The 20,877-nt window shown below is 38.9% G+C and overlaps 1 protein-coding gene and 1 long non-coding RNA gene across 6 annotated transcripts in view; one reads left to right on the top strand and one right to left on the bottom strand.

Moving 5' to 3' along the window:
- Positions 1–140: 140 nt before the first annotated feature.
- Positions 141–2,775, top strand: LOC142084504 (uncharacterized). The gene is made up of 2 exons (XR_012674385.1): positions 141–1,724; positions 1,979–2,775. It is a non-coding gene; the product is annotated as an uncharacterized LOC142084504 (long non-coding RNA).
- Positions 2,776–4,959: 2,184 nt separating this feature from the next.
- The window catches only part of PPP2R2D (protein phosphatase 2 regulatory subunit Bdelta), a 29,230-nt gene continuing 13,312 nt past the window's right edge, over positions 4,960–20,877 (bottom strand). The window contains exons 3-10 of one of the 5 annotated variants that reach the window (XM_075155308.1): positions 20,336–20,433; positions 16,986–17,151; positions 15,142–15,254; positions 12,197–12,374; positions 11,147–11,311; positions 9,511–9,680; positions 9,330–9,421; positions 4,960–7,109 (exon numbers count right to left, since the gene is read on the bottom strand). In XM_075155308.1, coding sequence (XP_075011409.1) covers positions 6,830–7,109; positions 9,330–9,421; positions 9,511–9,680; positions 11,147–11,311; positions 12,197–12,374; positions 15,142–15,254; positions 16,986–17,151; positions 20,336–20,433 — 1,262 coding nt within the window. In that variant the 3' untranslated portion in view covers positions 4,960–6,829. Of the gene's footprint in view, positions 7,110–9,329; positions 9,422–9,510; positions 9,681–11,146; positions 11,312–12,196; positions 12,375–12,967; positions 15,122–15,141; positions 15,255–16,985; positions 17,152–20,335; positions 20,434–20,877 lie in introns of those variants that run through there. The other 4 variants (XM_075155310.1, XM_075155309.1, XM_075155312.1 and 1 more) reach the window with 4 other exon arrangements.

Here is a 20,877-nt window from a genome sequence, read left to right as displayed (position 1 = left end):
TGGCTAAGCTGTCAAGTAGAAGTCACTCAGTAAACAGAAGCTCATTGAACTTGCAAATACATATTCTACTTTGTACCATTGTCATGATTTAAAAATAAATTTGCTTTCTGCTTTATTTTTGTCCTTATGTAGCAGTACTGACTTATTCTTCTGTGCCTGAAATGGAACCTGTAAAAATGTGGTTTGTGGGCACCTCATGATACGACGTGAGCCGTGTCCTGCCGTCGCCAGCATCACCGCAGCTGTGGGGCCAGACGCTGCTGCGCAGCCCAGCACACGCGTGTCACCTGCCACGGCAGTAAATCACTTCTTCTCACTTGTATGAATTCCATTACACACCTTCTACAGGAGGACCAGGATCTCTTTGGGGTTTTTTACTGTATGTGCAATAAAAAGTGGATTTATAGAATTATTTTAATTTCTGAATAGTATTTCCCATATGTGAAATCAGACAGTTTTTTAAAATCTGACTACAGTTGGAGTTTCCACCAAAATAGTATTAAAAACATTGGTATCAGAATTACTATTAGATCAACTGCTGCTCCCACTTTGAAAAAGCAAGATTTTTTTTTATACCATTGCATCCAAATTTACATAAAAGATTCCTTAAATACTGCTGAAACCCCAACAACTTACCCAACGTTCCTTGAATTACAGCGGGTAGCGTGGGGTATTCTGCGAGCTCCAGCATGTGCCCACGTTCACATTTTACTTAACCTTACCATTTTCCTTTTTCATTTGTGTTAAGTATTTCTTATTTTCACTGAAAGTGAAGATACACCGGCTGCACTGGAAGTTCTGTGGGTTCATATTCTTTTACGACTGGTATTTTAACAAAGATTCACAGAAACTGTTAAAGGCATCTTAGAATTACACTGAAGTAATACTCGCGTGAATACTCCTATTATGCATTGCAAAATGCAGTTCTGTGAAGGTATCTGTTGTGAGCAAAGGAACTACATCGGTTCATTGTTCTTTTCTCCTTTCTCTTTTTAACACAGAAGCAAAGAAATCCTGTGTGGACGGAACAGAGTTACCCCCCTGAAAGACTTGCGAAGTAGACGTTTGTTAACGTTCTTGCAGTAGCTGGAAACCCTCCATCCCAGGCTGGAGCCCGAACGCTGAAAGCGAAGGTGGGATCGGAAGCAGCCAGAGCACATCGTCACGCTGGCAAACCGAAACAGCCCAGCGCAGCCCTACCCGCGTCACCTTTCTTGTTACGCTTTCATGTCCTATGTAACCGTTACCGCAGATTATAGGCGTAAAATGAAAAAAACGCTCTGTAGGTTTAAACCATGCTATTTGCATCTTTATCGTTACCAGCACCTTGACAAGTGGCATATCTATTACCTCTCACAGCTGCTGAGAAAACATTTCTAATCTACGTTGCTGCTTTGATTTGAAATGAGGAGTGGTTTATGTTACAGTGTGCTTTTTTAAATTATTATTCCATCAGCTCCACCATCCCTTGGGATCACGCAGAGGAGTACATCAGCCTCTACAACGTTGGTCTCGGCCCAGCAGGCCGTCGCCGCCTAGATAAAACCCTCGCTCGCTGCCGAACGTTCTCTAAAATCGTTGTGGTCAAACTGGAGCAAACGGTTCGAGACAGGAACAGGGAGAAGGAAGGCGGCAGAAAAGTCCTCTCGGTCTCTTGTTCCACAAACATTCGCAGATGGTCAACTTTTTTTTCAGATTAGGCACAATGAATGAGGATTTTAGAGGTAGTTACACATTTCATTCTTACTCATTCTTAATTTGCATTGATTTTAATTAGAATTACATGCATAATTATCTCTGAGGATCTGATCCGATGTCCTTGATCTTGCAGTGGATGAGTATAGTTTCAACAGAGCTTTTCAATGCATGTGTGCAAGCGTGTGCTACTTTTCCTAAAGCTATCAAGCAGAAGTATTTTGTTCATTTTTCAGTTATTACAGAAAATTGAAGGTAATACATACAGATACTTGTTTTGCAGATAATCTGGACCGTGACTCGCTATTTCATCAAGAATACAGCAGCAAGGTGTACTCTGGGATCCCACTTGCTGTACTCAGGTTCTGGAGCGCCGACTTACACAACTATCATGCAGCCATTAGCACTACATTTACGCACATTTTTAGGATCATCGTTGGGAAAACCGCATATTCAACCCGCTATCCACTGTATTTCTATGACATGCCCAAGGTGTCGATTACCCATTTCGGAAAAAAACAATGTGTGAAACACCTAAAACAATCATCAGATGGGCAACTTCTGAATCAGAGGTTATGTCTATAGTAGCAAACTCTTAGGCTGCCCTGACCCAAGCTGAAATAGTGTACATATAATAATTATTTTTAACATGATTGAAAGAAGCAAAGTTAATTAAAAAAAAAACCCAAACCAACCTAGTCATCATGATGCCATTAAACTAGCAAAATATTTGACATTATCATCCAATTATTGCTCAAGGCACTCTTACAGAGCTACATCAGGTTTCCAGGGTCAAATGTTGGCCTTTTGCCTTTGCGTTTTCAACATTGATTTCTGTAATAGGTGCCTCATACAAATTTCAGTTATCAATTTTTGAAAACTGCTTTAAAGTGCACATGGAACCGGTGGACAAGTAGTCCAAAAGAAATATAAATACTGAAAGAAATGGCCTAGAACTGCCTTAACACGCTATATATTGACAAAATTTGCACTGAAGACTTTAAGCCCTTTGATTCTCACACTTCATACCAGAGGAAATGGAAAATTCAGTCAATTTTGCAACTAAAGTTATTTTCTTTTTTTTTTAAAAAAAAAAAAAGGTCATGGCGTAAGTAAGTGGCATTTTAAGCACAGCGCACTTCCAGGGGTGCTCCCGACTGCAGGCTGTCCGCACAGCTGCATGCCCGCCGGCTGCCGGGTTATGAATTCCTGCTCACAAGGCGACGCTTGCTCGTCTTCCCCGGCCCCATCCGTGGAGATGGGGATCGTCCCCCGGCCCACACCCCGGCCTCCAGAGAGCTGCTGCCAGGCCGCTCGAAGAGCCAGGAGGTGGAAACCCTTCGAGAGAGCAAGAAACCCAACCCACCGGCGCTGGGATTTATGTGGTGATGCAGGGGTAATCGTGGGCACAGGAAAACACCGCTCGCCTCCCTTCTGCAATTCCAGGCCAGGGCAGTTCCACGGGAAGGTCCTTGCACACCCGCCAGGGAGTCTGGAACGTTACTTCACTTCTAGATACAGCCTTTGGGCAGGGTACCAGACAAGGACCTTTGTTTAAAAGCTTGATAGAAACAATTTCTCTGACTTTTGAGCCTGAAAATAGTGTTCCAGCACATAACACACCAGATTGTCTGAAGGATAGCCACCTGACAGAAGTCACAGACCACAGAGAACAGTGCCCTGGGTAGCTTACGCTCACGAACGCCCCCGTTCTGCAAGCGGGGCGAGCCTGGGTGAGGGCTGGAGCACGCCGGCTCCCAGCCGCGACTCCCGCCTCCCCTGGGAGGCCTGCTCTCAACCCCCTCCCGACTTCCTTTCCCTGGGAAATTAAAAGTACAAATTACGTGCCTGAACTCTTCGGAAGCGCATTTTGTTTCGTCAGGTTGCAAAGTTTCAGCTGTCCTCCAGCCACGCGCAGCACCCCTCACCACCCGCTCGCCGAGTGCGAGCGCAGCCCGCGCGCCCCCAGCCCCCCAGCGCAGGTCGGCGTCCGAAGGAGCGCGGCCACCGGCGCAGGGGCAGGCGCTGGTCCCCGGGCACCGATTCCAGGTCCCGCTCTTCAGAAACCGCTGTGCGTCACCGCCGACCCCCCGCCCTCGGGCAGAGCCCCCAGGGCTGTATTTACACACGGTCACCTTTCTTACTTCACCTTACCAAGTGTTTTTTCTGGAGCCACTCGGCACTTCCATGAGGAATTCTGCTTCTCTCAGTCTGTGTGTGTTTGTGCTCAGTGTAAAATGAGAATGGAATTCAGAGTTTAATCTTAAATCCCATTCCTGCCACTTCCAAACCCATTCCCGAGAGGAAGCAGCAGACCTTTGAGAGGGCGGCTCATCTTCTCCCGACACTTTTTCGCCACGTAACCAGCAATCACAGGTGCCAGCTTTCTGCTCACTAAAGAGCAACTACGCTGACAATTTAAAACACAGGCACAAGTCTTGCGAGGTGAGGATTATCTACGAAACCCCCAGATCTACAGAAACGTTCACTGAATCCCTAGTTAATCCGGCGTTAAGGATTCATCATACCCAAATAAGTGACTGTTTAAAGCAATTTTCAAAAACCTTACCTCTAATTTCTAGTACAGACAACTTCTGCTCTTCCAGTTATTTCCTCAAAGACAACTGAGGCCTGAAGGAAACATCTGCGGAACGGAACGGCGGATCTGTCCTTTGTACGTAGCTCGCCACCCGTCGGAAGGCGCGGTAGGGGTCTTCCACACCTCAGAGCCACGCGCCGCACCGGTAGCGCAGCATCCCTACCACCCCGTCACACTTCACCTACGAGACGCTCTACCTCCTGGAAGTTAACCGTTCAGGACGTTGTAAGTGCGGGTAGTGCAATGCTCTTGAAATGGTCCCAGAAGTCAAGGGTGGCTTTGGGCAAATATCTGAAAGAACAATAATTTTATCAAATTGACAGTAAAACCTGTTTTTAGATAAAATGAAATGATAAAAATTTCATGAATCATCAAAAACTATTTAATTGAAAGTGGTACAAGCAAATCATGTCTTATATAATAGAAGATTTCATCATATTCTTTTTCTTTTTACTCATATTCCACTTACATTTGCTGAAAAAATAGATCAAAAATAGACAGCACTGATATATTCACTGAATATGAACAGACAGCTTTCCGAGTTAGAGGTATGACCATTCAAAAACTAACCATTTAAAATGGAAATACAAACAATCTTCAGGTTGGCTCTTTTGGCCAATTATGTCACAAACGGAAGAAAAAGTTGCCAAAATACACAGAGCAAGTCCAGGTAAACATTTAAAATTTATTAAACTTTTTGGTCAAAATAATTGAACAAGTATGTACAATCCCATTGTATTAGCTCTATTATGTATTTTAGGAACAAGGTCAAATCTAATGCTTTAGTGACCCAGAAGTTCCACATTTCAAGATTTTCAAATAGTGTCACAACCAATATACAGTATAAGATTTTTTTAATTTAAACTTTATTTGTAGAACCTCAAAGTTAGTTGTACTTACTAGCTTACTGTGAACAAGAGTGGCACTCTATGGACATTAATCGGGAGGGTAAGAACGGAGACATTTTGCTCTTGCATATGCAGATCTGATTCAGTAATCATAATACACCTTCATTTTAAGAAAAATGGAGTGTAAACCACACTTCTGTGTTTCATCTGGGAAGCTCAAGGGATCTCCTTTTTCAGAAAGAATTTCTAATTTGCAGGCACATTTCACAGAGCGTAATGTCTAGCTACTCGATGCTACTAAAACGTGCTGCGACAGCTTCAGGAACAGCTGCTCACCCAGGCTAGTCTGGGCTGAAGAGAAGGTTGATGCATTTTAGGCCTCTTTGGAGGGAGAAGGAAAAAAAAAAGTACCTAAGGCTTAAAAAAAAGTTAGCAAGAAGAGTTACAACAACCGCAGTTAACACCAGCTCGTAGCCTCAGCGTTTTCCGACATCTCGGTGTTAAAGTCGGAACGTGCTAAAATGTATTAAGCTGCGTTGCTGCTTGGCATAATCAAGATAGTTGGTGGTTTTTTTTTTGCTGGCTTGAACTGCAACGTGAAATACATTATATTATGCCCAATATTTAAAATAAACTATATCTTCATGACGAATACTAAAAAGGTTAAAAAACATAATGCACATAAGGTATGTCTCTATCTAACACTGAGAGGCATCAGATAAACTGAATTTTTATCTTCAAAGAAGAAATTTTGTTAAATGTTTTGTTTTCCCTTCTGTGCAAGGTAGTCACTTTCTGTTAAGGCTGTGGATGTCTTTATACTAACTTTTTCAATCTCCTACTTGGTACACAGATAGCATTTTACAAGAAAACCAGTGCAACTTAAACTAAGTGACAATTTCATGGAAACTCTAAATTTAGAATTTGAAATACTACACAAAAAAGTTTGTATTAGTCTGCCAAAAATCAATGTTTTGGGGCAAACATTGTCAAATCTGCCCATCAGAATTATTTTGCACAATCTCAGTACATGCAATAAAAAAAAAATAAAAAGACTGAATACATACCTTCAGATTTAAAAACTCTTTTTATAGTTTGTTATTTTATTAAGTGGTTTACACCAGAAGGTGTGGTTATAGATACAGTTGGTGAGTAAATATTCATGGAAACCTGTCTACGAACCCAACTCAAGACCTACCTAAGTGCTCAAAGGTAAAAACACCTAAGCCTAGATACAGGCCAGAGGAGGAATGTTTACAGGCATTAAGCACAATATATGTTTTGAAAGGCCCAAATATTACAGCAGAGAAAGAGCGCAAGAGATAGAAATTACATTTTTATGACAATTTTTTCTTCTTGGGTGTTAAATTTTTGGTCTATAAACTGGAAAGGAAGGCTCAGACTTAAATAAATACATTTGTTTTGAGTATTGGCCTTATTGAGCACTGTCCATCAATTCTGCCTCTGGAGGGTTTCTCCCAGAAAACTGCGGCTGACACTCCCTACCCCCACCGAAGGCAGAACTATACCGTGAACTCAAAAACCAGGCCAGATCCTCTCCTTTATCTAAAGGGAAGTAAGTGCATCAATGTTCTTCACTGGTAGGACAAGGTGGCCTTCTCTTTTACAGATAAACAACTGAGCTTAACTATGCAAGACGACGACTCTGTCCTCAAGTAAGTCATTTTTAGTTAATTTTGTCCTGGAATATATACAAATTATTGGTGGCAGCTACAGCAATGATGTTCTCCATGGGATGCCACGCTGTATGAAGAATCTTCTTGTTGAAGTCCAGACTGTCAACGCTTATTTCATCCTTCTTTCTTTTACCACCTGTACACACTTTACGTGGCTTTAAGATGGCACGAGGTTTGCTGCTCTCCCTGGATGCTTCTAGAGTGATATCCCGTCGCGTGTTTCGGTCAAACATTCTAAAGAAATTGTTGTAAGATCCAGTCATGATAGCACTGTTTAAAAGCAGAAGAAAGGCAAATCTTATTAGAATTCCAGAAATAGTATTCAACCCCCATCTTCTCTCCCTTACACACAAAGTGACTGTCAGACCAAGTTCATGACCAGTATGTGGCATTACACTCCCTTCCTCTCTGATGTACACCTTTGCTCAACTCTGGCTTTGGACTTCAGCTTCCACTCCACCACGTTCTCTGCCAGGTCTCCCCCTGGTCCCCTCTCCTGCCACTGGCACTCAGCAGCAGTCTTACGCTTTATCCATCTTAATGTCAGCAAAGCGGGTTTTACCGTTGCTACTCTACCCTTTATCCCGTGGTCACAAAAGTTACGGCAGAAGCAAAGCCATTGTAAACTGCTTAATTTCAGCAGACTATCACAAATGAAAGCGCCTTCCTTGGCACTGTGCACATGTTAACAATGAGCATGCCAGTGGAGTAATTATGAAAAATTGTCTTGAAGCAGTAAAAGAAACCCCTTATGTGAATGTGTGATGCAGCCCTGCAGAAACAATTCAGAGTTTCTGTACAAATTTGTATCAAATTTGCTTCTGAACGAGGCAGAAAAAAATTTGCATCTGAAAATGCTTTCATGTATCTAATGGACAACTTGTTTGTAGCTCTCACAAAAATATGCTTGAAATTGAGCGAGTTGTTCATTATTTTCTGTATTGAACACTTATCTCTACCACTGGAAACTGGAAAAGCCGTTTCCCACAGGTTGTCAAAATCGCAACCACCTCACCCTTATCATCTTATTTGCTGACACACATTGTCTTTATGGCATGAAAAAATTAATGACTAGGATGAGAATGAGATACTATTACCACAACATATACCACTCAGATTGTACTAGGGAATGCACTGAGTGAAATATTGTTTTTCTTTTTCAAAGGGAGGTGAGTGTCACAACTTCTATGACAACTTATGTTCTTATGTTAAAATGAGATGACCTTGCTTTGACTTTTTTTTTTTACCCCTCCAAAAAATATTGACTGGAGTTGCTTGAAAAAAACATAGAAAAAAGGGTCAGCTTTCTTGCATTTTAGCTTAGTGAAAAACATACACCACTTCCTTCATGAATTTTATGTTAGATATTGTAAATACTGCTAGCAATTCTTTTTTTTTGTAAACTGACTGATACAGCATATTTCTGCCCTCAGTAACTCAAAGCCACTTGCAACCTCAGCCCCTTGCAACCTGGTATTCAGAGTAACCAGTTTTCTTTAATATTGTTTACTTAAGAAATTAGGACGTAAGTGGCATGTAGCAGTACATGCAATCTCAACATCACTGCAATAACAATGCAGGTAGGTTTCACTTTCTTTGCTGACTCCTGTGCACAGCTTATGAGATTTGACTTCCCTGATCACTGTTCCCATCTAAACTATAGGGTGGATCTTTTGTTCTTCAATATTTGATAAGATTTAGGCCAAAGCTTGTTTCACAGGCTGATCCTGTTACTGTCAAATCAAAACTGATACCTTTTCATAGAACAGCTTGCAAGCATTTAGTAGCAGACAAGCCACTGTTCTAGGTATTTCAGATATACTCATAAAACTCCCACAAAAAAAAAGAGAAGAATCCCCGAGGCAAGCCACCACAAAGAATCCAGATATAAGCTCCAGATCTGCCACGATCTCATCCACGGGTTCTGGAAGCATTTTAACAGGTAGCTAATATTACCATAGCTAGTGACAGGAAACATACACCACGTGTGCCAGTACAGTGGCTTTGCTATCTGATTATAATGCTTCCAAAACTTGCAGGCAAGACAAGGCATTTCCACTGTTTGCAACAAATACGAGTAATTATCTAACGCAGTTTTATCTTCTTTAGCCTACAGAAAACAGGGAAAGACGACTGAATTTGCAAGACACTGAATGCATGTTCTTGTATACACTTCAAGAATGAAACTGAGTCACATTTTCATGGTTTGAAATGGCCGGTCTTGACTATATAAAACTCCAACAATAATTCACATTAGAAGCAAACTGACACAAAAAAGTTTATTCCACTTTGCAACTGGAGGGTGGAGGATTGAAAAATGAAGTCTTTTTGCAAAAAACAAAACCAAAACCAAAAACCACAGTTGATTTGAATGTAACTACTTACATCCTTAAAGTTAAGTACTGCTAATGGGTTTCAAGATTGGAAACCAAATTCCTAATGCTGAGGGAAAAACAAAAAAACCAAAACGAAACAATCCCCCCAACTTACCTATCAGAACCGTTCCAGCAGCATTCAAATTTGTCGAAGATGCAGTCATTTTCGTAAAGGGAACAAAGCTTGCTTCGAAGATACTCATGAACCTTTTTGGAACATTTAAATTGGTATTAGATATAAAGAAAGAGAAGAAAAGGGAAAGGAAGGGATATTTAAGAAAACTTGAACACCATACTTGATATGTCTCTACAGGCCTGTTTTCCATATTGAGATCCCATACTTTAACAGAAAGGTAGTCTCTTGTCATCATGTATCGACCACTGTGACTGAATTTTACATCAGATATCGATGATATTATTTCTGAAAAAAATGATCTGCTGCTAGGATCTTCAGGTTCTTCAAAAACTGTAAATAGAAGACACAATTACAAATGAAACCAACACCAAGTTTCACAGCTTTGAACATTTTTTGGTCCTTGGAAAACTTTAAATCAATATACTAGTCTCTTTTTAAAGAAAGTTGCTGTTAAATACTTTTAAAAAATAATTTTTTTTTTAAACAATGCTATGCTCTTAGTCATGAGATTGCTAGATGCCTATCTCCAACATTCTCAACTGGAGCATAGCATCAGCAAACTACTATTCACAGGTCTTAAGGATGAATCAGAGAAAAAAGTTGAAAAACAGCACATGGGTACAGCAAACATTAGAACTGACCTATAAATCATGTCGACCAAGAGCAGATGAGAACACCAGCATCCCAAACACAGTATCTTAATGCACGACCCATGCATTTTGAGACTACCGTACAACGTACTTTTCTTTAGATCTGAACAAAAGTTGTACAACACAACCTACTGAAATGAAATATTAGTATCTACACTTGAAATGCAATTTGTATGGTTTTACAAAGCAGATAAAGAAATACATTATTTAAATTGAAGAGTCAATCTTTGAAGTCAACGTTTCATGACACAAGCTACCCAGAACTACTTATTTCACTTTTGAATAGACCCCTTTTAACAGGGTGTTATTCAGTGACAAGCAGTTAAAAAATAAAGTGCTTCTAAGTAATTTAATGCAACACTAAGTCAAATAGATGAAGTGGCCTAGCATTCTACATTTCCCATTGCACAAATATTTCCTTCCACCAACAAGAAAACCTTATCTGCACTATAGAAAGCTTACCTGCAAATATCAGTATGGTAGGTCACCCCACAGGACTAGTAATACTAATAAACCACAACTATTACAGCAGCGAACAAGAAACAAGAGGCTGCGTGCAAGGCACAGGCAGTTATCCTTATGACTTCAATAGAAAAGCTTTCCTCACCTACATAAGTTTATGTGGCTGAGCAGACTAAAGAGCATTCACCTTTCACCCCTGGAAACTCGCTTCAAATGCAGCGCATATTCTTAAGAATTAATTCTATCCTAGGAGCTGCAAATGGTCACAAAGTAAACGGATTCTGGCAGCATCAGCCCAGTTTCTAATGCACAAAGGTGAATAAACTGCCCTGAACTGGCATTTGATAAGCAGATACCTTTGAGAAGCACCAAGACTGAGTCTGGACAGAAGACAGGTCTCACTGGTGCCAAAAGCACTTGTTCCCATCAGTTTATGATGCATAAATGGGTAAACAGGAGCAGAGTCAGATCGTCAATTGTCTCATGCTACACTTCTGCTTGTTGATGGCCTAGAACAAGACAATTAAAATGTTCCATTCTACAAAACTACCACCCCTTACCTTGTATGCTCTTTACCAATAAGCAGAACTTGGTATGTTTATTTATAAGCAGAACACCTATACACTCTATCTTGCATGAAAACAAAGCAAGAAACCCATAAATCAAAGATGCATCCTAACTTACATTTTGAATGCCTATCACAGAGGGCTGAAGAACGCATGTCACAAAGTCGAATAGTTCCTTTGCTACTACTGTAGACAAACACGTTACAGTGATGAGGGTGGAACTCTGCAGCAGTGATCACTTCTGTCAGCTCCTCCATGTTAGCAGGCTTAATATCTACAATATCTGGGAAGGTTTTTGTAAAGACATGTAACGTTTCACATTCAAATCACTTCTAGCAGATAATTATTAAAAAATGTTAAAAATACAATGTAGAAAACCAGGGCAAGATCTTAATTTCCACTGTGTGCAATCTACACAAAGTAAAGTGACCTGAGTAGATTAAAAAAACCAACCAACCAAAACAAAAAACCCCCACTAACTAGATTTTACAAATCAAGTTTAACAGATGCTGGAGATAATTTCAGACTCCTCTCAAGCCTCCTTCTTAATGCTTCCTATTGGACACCAAATATACTTCAACTATTTACCTAAAGCTTCAGAAATCTTGCCTATGACCTATTTAATATTTAGTATTTCTTTTATTTTACTGCAGATTTGTCAATGTAGGACATACTATTAGTTTTGGATACACAGCCTTTCAAAATGGTTAGAAAATTTTTTATCCAGTTAATGATATGATATGACATGGAGAAGAATTGAAATTTGTTTTCTTTAAGAGAAGTGTCATTTAGTTAAGAGAACTTAAACTTTGGAAAGAAGTACCTACAGTAACAAAGGATCTACTTTTCAAATCTTTCAACTCTTATTTAAATTGACTGAACTCCACAAATAAAGGCTGCTCCCAAAATTCCTCAATTTCTCTTTAGAAATCAAACTATCTATGGTATTTCTACTGGCAATTTTCCATTGAAAGAATGCTTGCACTCAAGAATGAATGAGAGTATCCTAAGGCTCGCTTTCACTGTATTAAACTCTCCAGATTTTAAAATCCTGTATTTTAATCCCTAGATCCAAACACCTACTCTAATTAGTAAAATTAAACAGATTCTCTTAAACATACACAACTTAGACATGCCCCAGTGTTCACAGAGAACAAAAAAAGGATACTAAAACTTCTATCTGTGATTTCTAAATGCCATAGGTTAATTCTTAGGTCATCTGCAGAAAGGTATGTTTCATGATCACTATTTACTGAAATAGAGTTTATGTGATAAGTATGTGCATTTGCAAATATCCTTCTGGGACTTGCTTCTACCATTAGGTCCATGGGTTTCAATATTGGCACCTGAAACATGAAAAAGAACAGTCAATTTTGGCATAAAACTGTTTTCTGATTCAGAAGATATTAATTAGTTGCACACCACAGATTTCTGTTTTGATTTAGTGACTAAACACTTTTCAAATCCACTGAGCAAGGAAAGTAATAAAATAGCCTATGAATGCTGACTTTGCAATACTACCAACACAAAAACTCAGACACTGACTTCTGCAGAAGTTACCTGTCGCATACAGCAGCTTTGTACCTCATCCAACAGGAAGATAGTGTATGTTTCTAACGATATTAGAAGATTATGTTAATTTGAAACAAGAGCTTAAAAATAAACCCCGTATCTTAGAGGGGTGCTTGTGAAATTGGTGAGAACAGTTTGCAAAGAAAACCCTCAATTTGTTCACTTAAGAGTCAGTACGATTTTAGGAACACACGGATGCCCTACTTCCACAGCTAGCTGATCTAAAGGGTGACATGGTTTGTCAGGGTCAAGTGGATTAAGCTTCCCTCTAGCTCCTGCTTGCTGACCAGCAAGCGAATAGTTTAAGTTTGCCCAAGGACATCCTACGCAGTTCCAGTACATACAATTCAACAGAACACTGACTTACACCATCCAACCAAGAAAAAAGTTATGACAGTGTCCAAGATAATCTGTCTTCCTGGAACAAGAAACAAATTAATCCAAGAGCTCTGTAATTGCTTTCACCATGTTTGTATCTCACAGTCTGTTTACATCAAACTGTAATGATTAAAATTAATCCATTAATTTTTATTAGGCAATTTTCCTATCTCACCACATGAGCGTTCATAGCCTGGCTGTGAAATCAAAAATGCATTAATGTGAATTATCAGGAATGGTACTTAGAAATGCCACAGTCTCTATGCAGATGATGCAGCTCTGAAGTGCTGCTTCTTCTCCATGTCTACTTCTTTACAGACAAATGGGAATTATATTTCTGTAACAAAATATGCAAACAAAGCCCATAAAAGCCCAAGGTACATATACTCTAGATCTCTAAAACCTGATCATTTTAACTTATGGAGGTAACTCTAGGCAAGGTTTTTTCCTCTTCTGCCAACTGTTGCGCAGACTTGGTTCATTCCATCATCTCTTCTTGTAAGATGTAGTGCCTGGCAAGGTCTGCAGCTCAGCCCAAACTTCCTTTCCCAGAAAAGCAGCAAATTTAGAAGACTAACTTTTAAGAGAGAGGTTCTTGCTTTCTGATGCTTCCCCCCATCCAGCTTGATGATTCCTAAATATATTACAGTGTTTAAAGTAGATGCTAATGTACTCCTTCAGTGATATAGCCCGTACCATGTAAAACCATTAGGCCATATTCTGGCCTAAATTTCATCCGTCCTTACTTCCAGCCACTGGGCTAAGGCATTGTATCATAATTTATTTGCTTGTTTTTAGATATTTTCATTGGAATACTCAATGAGATCTTGGCTCCCACATGCTGAGTAGAAAGACACTTTCCAGAGGAAGCAAATATCCTTTCCCAACATGATTATGCATTAGGCTCACACATACCTAAAGCTTCAGTTCAATATTCAATTTAAGCAAAAGCAAGGCAAAAAACCCCACAACTGTATAGTCCCTACAAGTGTCAGGAGTGGCACTGGCTTTGAAAGTAGCGAGAGCTTCAGTTCAACTCCTATTTATGGTAACAACAAGAACATAAAAAAAACCCAAGAAAAACCCCAGCCCCACATGACTTCATTTCCTGAGCTCCTGCTTTAAATGACCCCAAGTTTGGAGCACTAACCTTACCACTACATCACTATGCAAGTGGAAAAATATCAAGACTATTCAAGTATATATTACGTTTTCCAAATGCTCAGAACTTGCCTCTAACAAAAAAACCTGCTACCTAACCATAGAATACCCAGCACCCTGTTTAAATTTTTGAGTCTTACTCTTAGAAAAAAGACCGAACAAGTTCAATGTGAGCAATATTGAACTAAAAAAAAAAATTATCAATACAATCAAAGCCGAGTTCTTCCTAAATTCACAATGGCATGTGCTTTAAGCCAAACAGAAGGACCCTACCTGCTCATTTCACAGAGCAGCACTCCGGGAAGATATAAAGGTTGACCTGGGCACCTACTACTCCTTGCTAGTGAGTGGCACCGACACCACAGCACTATCCTCTACTGACCAGTCACGGCCAGGAAGAGAAGTCAGAATGTTACAGCCCTTTAAAATAAATGTGTTCCCTGCACTTTCCTTCATGTTGCACTAAGACATTAGACTATTTTAAGAACACAGCAGGATGAGTCCATGCTTTCTATGAACTGGGCAGAGTAGTGCAGCCCTAGACAGAAATACTCCAAAATGCTGTTTTTTCAGGCTTGAATAACAACATTTTGTTATACTTCATTGCTGTCAATAAATTGGTATATCTTCTTCTACAATTTGAATATACTGAGGTGGATGAAGGTTGTCTCTAACAAAATACTTTGTTTTAATTTTAAAAAGCAGTTTAAATTTAAAATCAATTTCAAATATTCTAAGATGTTCCAAGGAAAAAACCCAACGAACTATTGGGAACTAATAATATAGTATTATCATAATGAAATTTTGCCTCAAGTTTTCCAGAGGAACCTTATTTAACAGTTATATGCGTATAATGAATTGTCTCCATTTTTTATTAAAGTTTTCAATGACCCTGACCAAAGCATCATTTTTAATCTAGACATTTCAGTTGACAACTTTGGTGATACAAAGGTAGAGAAGTACATGCAAAAACATATTTAAAGCCAAAGAGCAGAAACATACCCGTAGTGCTGTGATTCTGAAAGGATCCCTAAGTCTTCCATCTTCATCTTTTAAATTATAACCTTCGGCTCTTTTATCCCTTTCACTTATTTTCCATAATTTAATAGTTTTATCTAAAACCAACAAAAATTCACATGCTTGAGAATGAATTAAATTCAAAATAAAATCACTAAATAATGGAGTCAGCAGAGTGGATATTATTTATCTTTCTAGGTTTCCACTGCTTGAAACAGAAAGGACCCTGCTGGAGTCCTTTAAACAACAATGAAATTCAGAGTGCAGCATTCCCTACATATACTTGAAGTACTTTGCCTTCAGCCGTGTTGTTTAGCAGAATTGATACATGAAAAACAAACAAAAAATATACCAGACAGACGCACTTGGAGGATGCGGATGGGAAATGCATGAAAATATCAGTAAATGGAGAGGAAAAAAAGATGAATTCCATTTTAAGTCCAATGTAGCGTTCAGTTTGAATAAAATACAAGTTTCTGCCTAAACAATAAGGTCCTATGCCTACCATTCACCAAAATGACCCTTCACAAGGGAAGTTTCACACACCAATTACCAAAATTCACCAATAAGCCCTGTATGACTATCCAAATTATTTTTAATGGATAAATGCTAGGGGAAAAAACCCAACAAGCCCATGAATTATACTACATACCTTAAAAACCAAGTTTGTTGCAGGTGTCTGCTAAGAGACAACCAAAGGCAGTGAGCGACAACAGGACCTGCGCCATTATTTTAGGGTTCCGTGTCCAAGGGCGTGTACTTCCCAGGTCTTACTTGGGGAAGTCTTTCCAAGTGCAGAAAGTAAGTATACACCAAGAGGGAGATCCTTAGCTAACTGGAAACAAACCTCTCCTCCCCAAACTACTGTGTATCTTTAAAGCATTTAAGATGACACAGTTTAAAGACTGCTTTAAATTTAGTAAGACTTACATCAAAATAAGATTATTTGAATCTCAAAGTCCAGTAGACAGAAGTCATTCCCACTTTTAAAATTTCATATAGCAGGTAGAATATCAGCCATTACATAAAATCATTTAAGTACAAGGCAAAAAGTGATCCAAACTGTTAGGAACAAGCATATTCCTCTGGCAATAAGAGCAAGTTTTTTCATACACAGTTCTGCATTTACATTTACAGTTTGCTCCATGACGCATCAAAATAAACAGACCTAATGCTCATACAGACCTAATAACCACTACTAAAATATTGGAAGAAATAAAAAAACCACCAAAATGCATGAAAACTTGTAATTTCCAACTTGTAATTTTTGCACTGCTTTTATGTCTTCTAAGGTACACAGTGAAAATGGTACAAATATACTACTCCTAGAGTAACTGTTGTCTTTTAAACAGTTGCTTTTCAAAGCACACATGATGTTTTGGTATTGGAAAAGCAAGAGCAGCATTGTAACCACAGTGTTGCAATTTCAAATGCTTTTATTAAAAATTCATCTGGGATCATAAAAAAATCAATTTCAAAATTAGGATGATCAAGTCAAATTCAGATTTCTGCTACAGTTTAGCATACTGGGAATCCTTTTATACAAAAACTATACAGCAGAGTAACCGGGTATGTAAATTGATAGCATGGTCAGTATATCCACAGAACGTAGCTCTGTAACTATGCCTGTTCTGTTGCTGCTTCATTACTTTTACATTCATAAAACAGTAATTTACAGAGTATTACAATCAAAACATATTTTGCATGCAATTAGAGAAGACATTAAAACAATCCCAAAACACTCCATAAAAACCCCACAAGTGGATCACAGGTGAGATAACATTCAAATGACATAAAAAGTTCTTTGTGCAAAAATAAAGTGTCCTTACCATTTGTAGACAGCAGGAAATGAGCAGCATTCTGTTGTGGTAACCACCTAATTTTATTAATTTTTTCCTCAATTTCTAGACTTTTCAAGTAGTCAAACTCAGGTTCATGACTCTGAAAGGTACTGTAAACATTATATTCTCCCCTAGAATGAGGACGGCTTTTATTCTGCAAGGAAACATAGTATTTCTTGAAGCTGAGTTACTCGGTTCATTAGGAATTGTACATACAAACAAGAAATTGTCAATAAGAAAGTAAACTTGTTACAACAGATCTTGATGAATTTTACATTTTTACTCTACGATACTGTATCTAGTTTAGCATCAATATAGTGCACAGACTTCCTTTTAAAAAAATGTATCATTATATATAAATGTGTGTATTCATAGAACATAACGTATCAAAGCACTTCAAAGAGGCATGCTGTCCGCAAAGGAGTTCCTGTGCTTGCCTGGAAGAGTTCTAGGCTCCGCTACCTCTCCAAAGCGGTTTCAACAGAATTGCAGCAAAGAAGTTAGCTACGTCTTAAATCCTAACCCACCAACTCCATGTGATTAGTTTCTGCACTTCACCTGATCTCCATTCCCCTCCTTTTCCAAAACTCATTCCTCTCATCATCACAATATGGTCATAATGCGGGGTTTCTGGACTAGGAAATAAATGTTAAAGGACATAGGACATGGAGTAACTAAATAGGTTTTTTATAAAAACACAACTGCAAAAAGTCATTCTGCTAAAGGGACAGCAAGATCAAGTATGAACGTTAGATCTAGCTCCTCTCCTACTCATTTTAAAACATGCTGTGTCCAGAAGTGGTATCAAGGCTTATAATTAAGCTTTGACAACCTTTTTTATTATAAAAACTTGAAGTCTGGAATTACCACATTTTCATCTAAGCCGTTCTATAGTGCTCACTGTGATGTACCAACGGCTACTACAAATACACTAACAACTTTTCCCCTCACAGAACTAGAAGACCCCTTTGTATTATCCTCATTTGGTAGATGCGGTAGCAAGGAACAGAGATCAAAGTCACAAGTATCCACAGATTTGCAGTATCAGATTTGAGGCAACTAGTTATCAGGCTTTTCAAATAAGTTAATGTTAGATAGTGATCACGTTTGGAGAACAGCCCCACTTGTAGAGCTTGCAGTGCCCAGAACCTCTGAAAAAAACAAACTCCCCAAAACACAATCGGAAATAATCACTTACTTGCAAAGGCAGGCAAGAACCAGTGGAGGACAAGTCTGCCCTGCACACGGATTGATGGCACGTTACCATGGAACAACCAGTAGTGACTCACATCACTGAAGACTGCTAGGCCAACGTAAGGCTGCATAGGCAACCTTTGTTCTGACACTTCCTTACGTTTCCACGCTTGACTTGGCAACTTTGATAAGGTTGTTTTTCCTGCAATCTCTCACAGGTATGGTGTTTTAGTTAATTCTGAGACTTTACCTTATTTTACTCCCTGCTTGTCATTTAGCTTTTAAGCATTTTGGACAGGATCCTCTAGCTAACACTATTCAGTATAGTTATCTATATTACTTACCTAGCCACTCGCATTTCGAGCAAGCTGCCTTGTCTGGCACTGGGCAGTGGTCTCGCTGTTTACTCACACATTTGGTTGGAATAATCAGCTGCTTGGAACTGCAATAATGTCATTTGACTTCAGGGCACGATGCACAACATTTCAGCCTGTCTTCCCAAATTAAAGTGTATGGGAAATTTTATAACTATCCTAAGGTGTTATTAACCTAGTTAACCTAGTCTAAAATCCACACTGTTGAAAACTATTGGTTGTAAGATTTTATTAAGGTTCCAGTATTAGATACTTATTTTAGGTTTTTTCTTCCACTCCAGAAATCCTGCTGTTTTGCACATGACAAGAAAAATGACTCTTATGCCCAACTCTTCCCTACAGTTTGCATGTGCTCTCAAGAAGACACTTGAATATTCCTGTGTGAATAATCTGACTTTTTTCTTTTTTTACACTGTGAGGAAATGACGTGACAGCTGGGTTTTGACTTTCAGAACAACTGAGCACTAACAGCTGAAAGCCAACCAATAATAGTTCCACTCTGAACAAGCATCAAGAAAGTCAGAGCAGGTGGACACTTTTGACCTTGATCTCTCTGTGCCTTACTTAAGTCTATGCAGCAGACTAAATGATAAATAAGCCATGAGCTGTCTAGGTGTAGTAGTATAACATTTCAGCAGCTTCTTCAGCAATAGTATTTTCATTTCACTACCTCTAAAAATCCTCACAGTAAAACCAATAGGTCACCTTCGGTAAAATGTTTTATAAATGGTATCACAGTGAGAACAAAATGCAAAATATTGGACAGCTGTTTGTTAACTGAGCATCATTTGAACAACACAACGAAATAAGTGGGATTCTGCTGAAAAAAAACACAGCACCTGAAGACTAGTATACTTCATGCACAAACAAGCTGAATTAAAATTCCACAATCAATTTTGATATTTCTGATCCAGGAGAAGGCTCAAAACCAAAGCCCCAAATTCTCACCAGCTCTTCAAAGGAAAGGATAAACATGCTCTTTGGTGGCAGGGGAGAGGGTGAGAATTGCCATGTGGAATATTGACTTTTTAAAGAACACAATTCCAGATCTCTCCCAGACATGACAAGGCATGGCAATTATTTTTCAGCATTTAGTGCACTTTTCCAATACATGCTATTTCTCTGGATATAAAAAGCTCAGTGATGTATCTGCATTGATGAATGGACAGAATACGTTATAGCATTATCACACAACTGAATCCCATTGCAAAGAGCCAGCTGAAAAGCTGTAATTGTAGGAGGGAGAGTATTCCTACCCTCTGAACTGAAAACGCTCAAGTGTTTCCGGAGAAGTAGCTGTTCCCACTGCTTTTGATTCATAGGATCTTAAAACACATCAGATGCTTAATTCTTCCTTTTTTGAACCATCTTATCCTATTGTCCTTGCAGCTTAACATGTATCCTTTTTAATAAACTTTTCTTACATTATCTTCCATCTTACAAGTTGTCTTAGATCAACCTGACCAAGTGTAAAGTTCAGGAGAAAGTCCAAAGGCAATTCTGCAAAATGATACGAGCATACTAGGTACATATATAAAGAACTCATTGTATTTTTGGGAATTCTTTTTTTTTTAAGGCGGGGGGAGTGGAACCACCACCAAACTAAGCTACCAAATTGAGCACAAGGCAGATACTTAGAAATTTGGCTAACTTAGGGTTTTCTGAGAAAACTGTCCAATCATTTAAATCTCATGGTCTGAAAAGATGAAGTGAGACTGTGCAACACAAGAACAGTGTAGTAACAGCACTTTTGTTTTTCAAGTCACTGACCTCTTGTTCCCTTTGAAATATAACCACTCTGCCACCTTTGTCTCCTGTTGCAAGAAGATCACCAGAGTAATTAAATTCAACTGTTGAAATAATATCAGCTGTAAACAGAACAGAAATAAAATAGCACTGTAATGTGTAAAGCAAATCAAGATGTTTCAAGACTTGAACACAAAACAAATTACAACTTGTATCAATGCAACAGCACAACTTCTTGATTTACATCATCAGTATCCAGAAATTAAGTGATGTTTCAAAGCCTAACAAAATTTTGTTTACAATCTAAACCACTTCCTCATTTCTCAGTTTTTTAAGCTTTCAAGGGCCTTCAATCCCAAAGAGAAGGCATATCGTTTTAAGAATCCAAACTGTGTATTCTACCTGTTGACAGTAAATGCTGAAATACGTAAAGGAGATATGCCTGCATAGAGCTTCCAAAAGTAAGAATCATATCAAAAGTGGTTCATCTGCGGTATTACTTTGGAACAGCACTGCAGCTTGCACTGATCAAAGTGAGATTGAGGCATACCTGCCTCTCCCCTGAG

This window comes from Calonectris borealis, chromosome 7 (assembly GCF_964195595.1).
Source record: "Calonectris borealis chromosome 7, bCalBor7.hap1.2, whole genome shotgun sequence".
Classification (NCBI taxonomy): Eukaryota; Metazoa; Chordata; class Aves; order Procellariiformes; family Procellariidae; genus Calonectris; species Calonectris borealis.
This window is presented reverse-complemented; position numbering and strand designations above follow the sequence as displayed.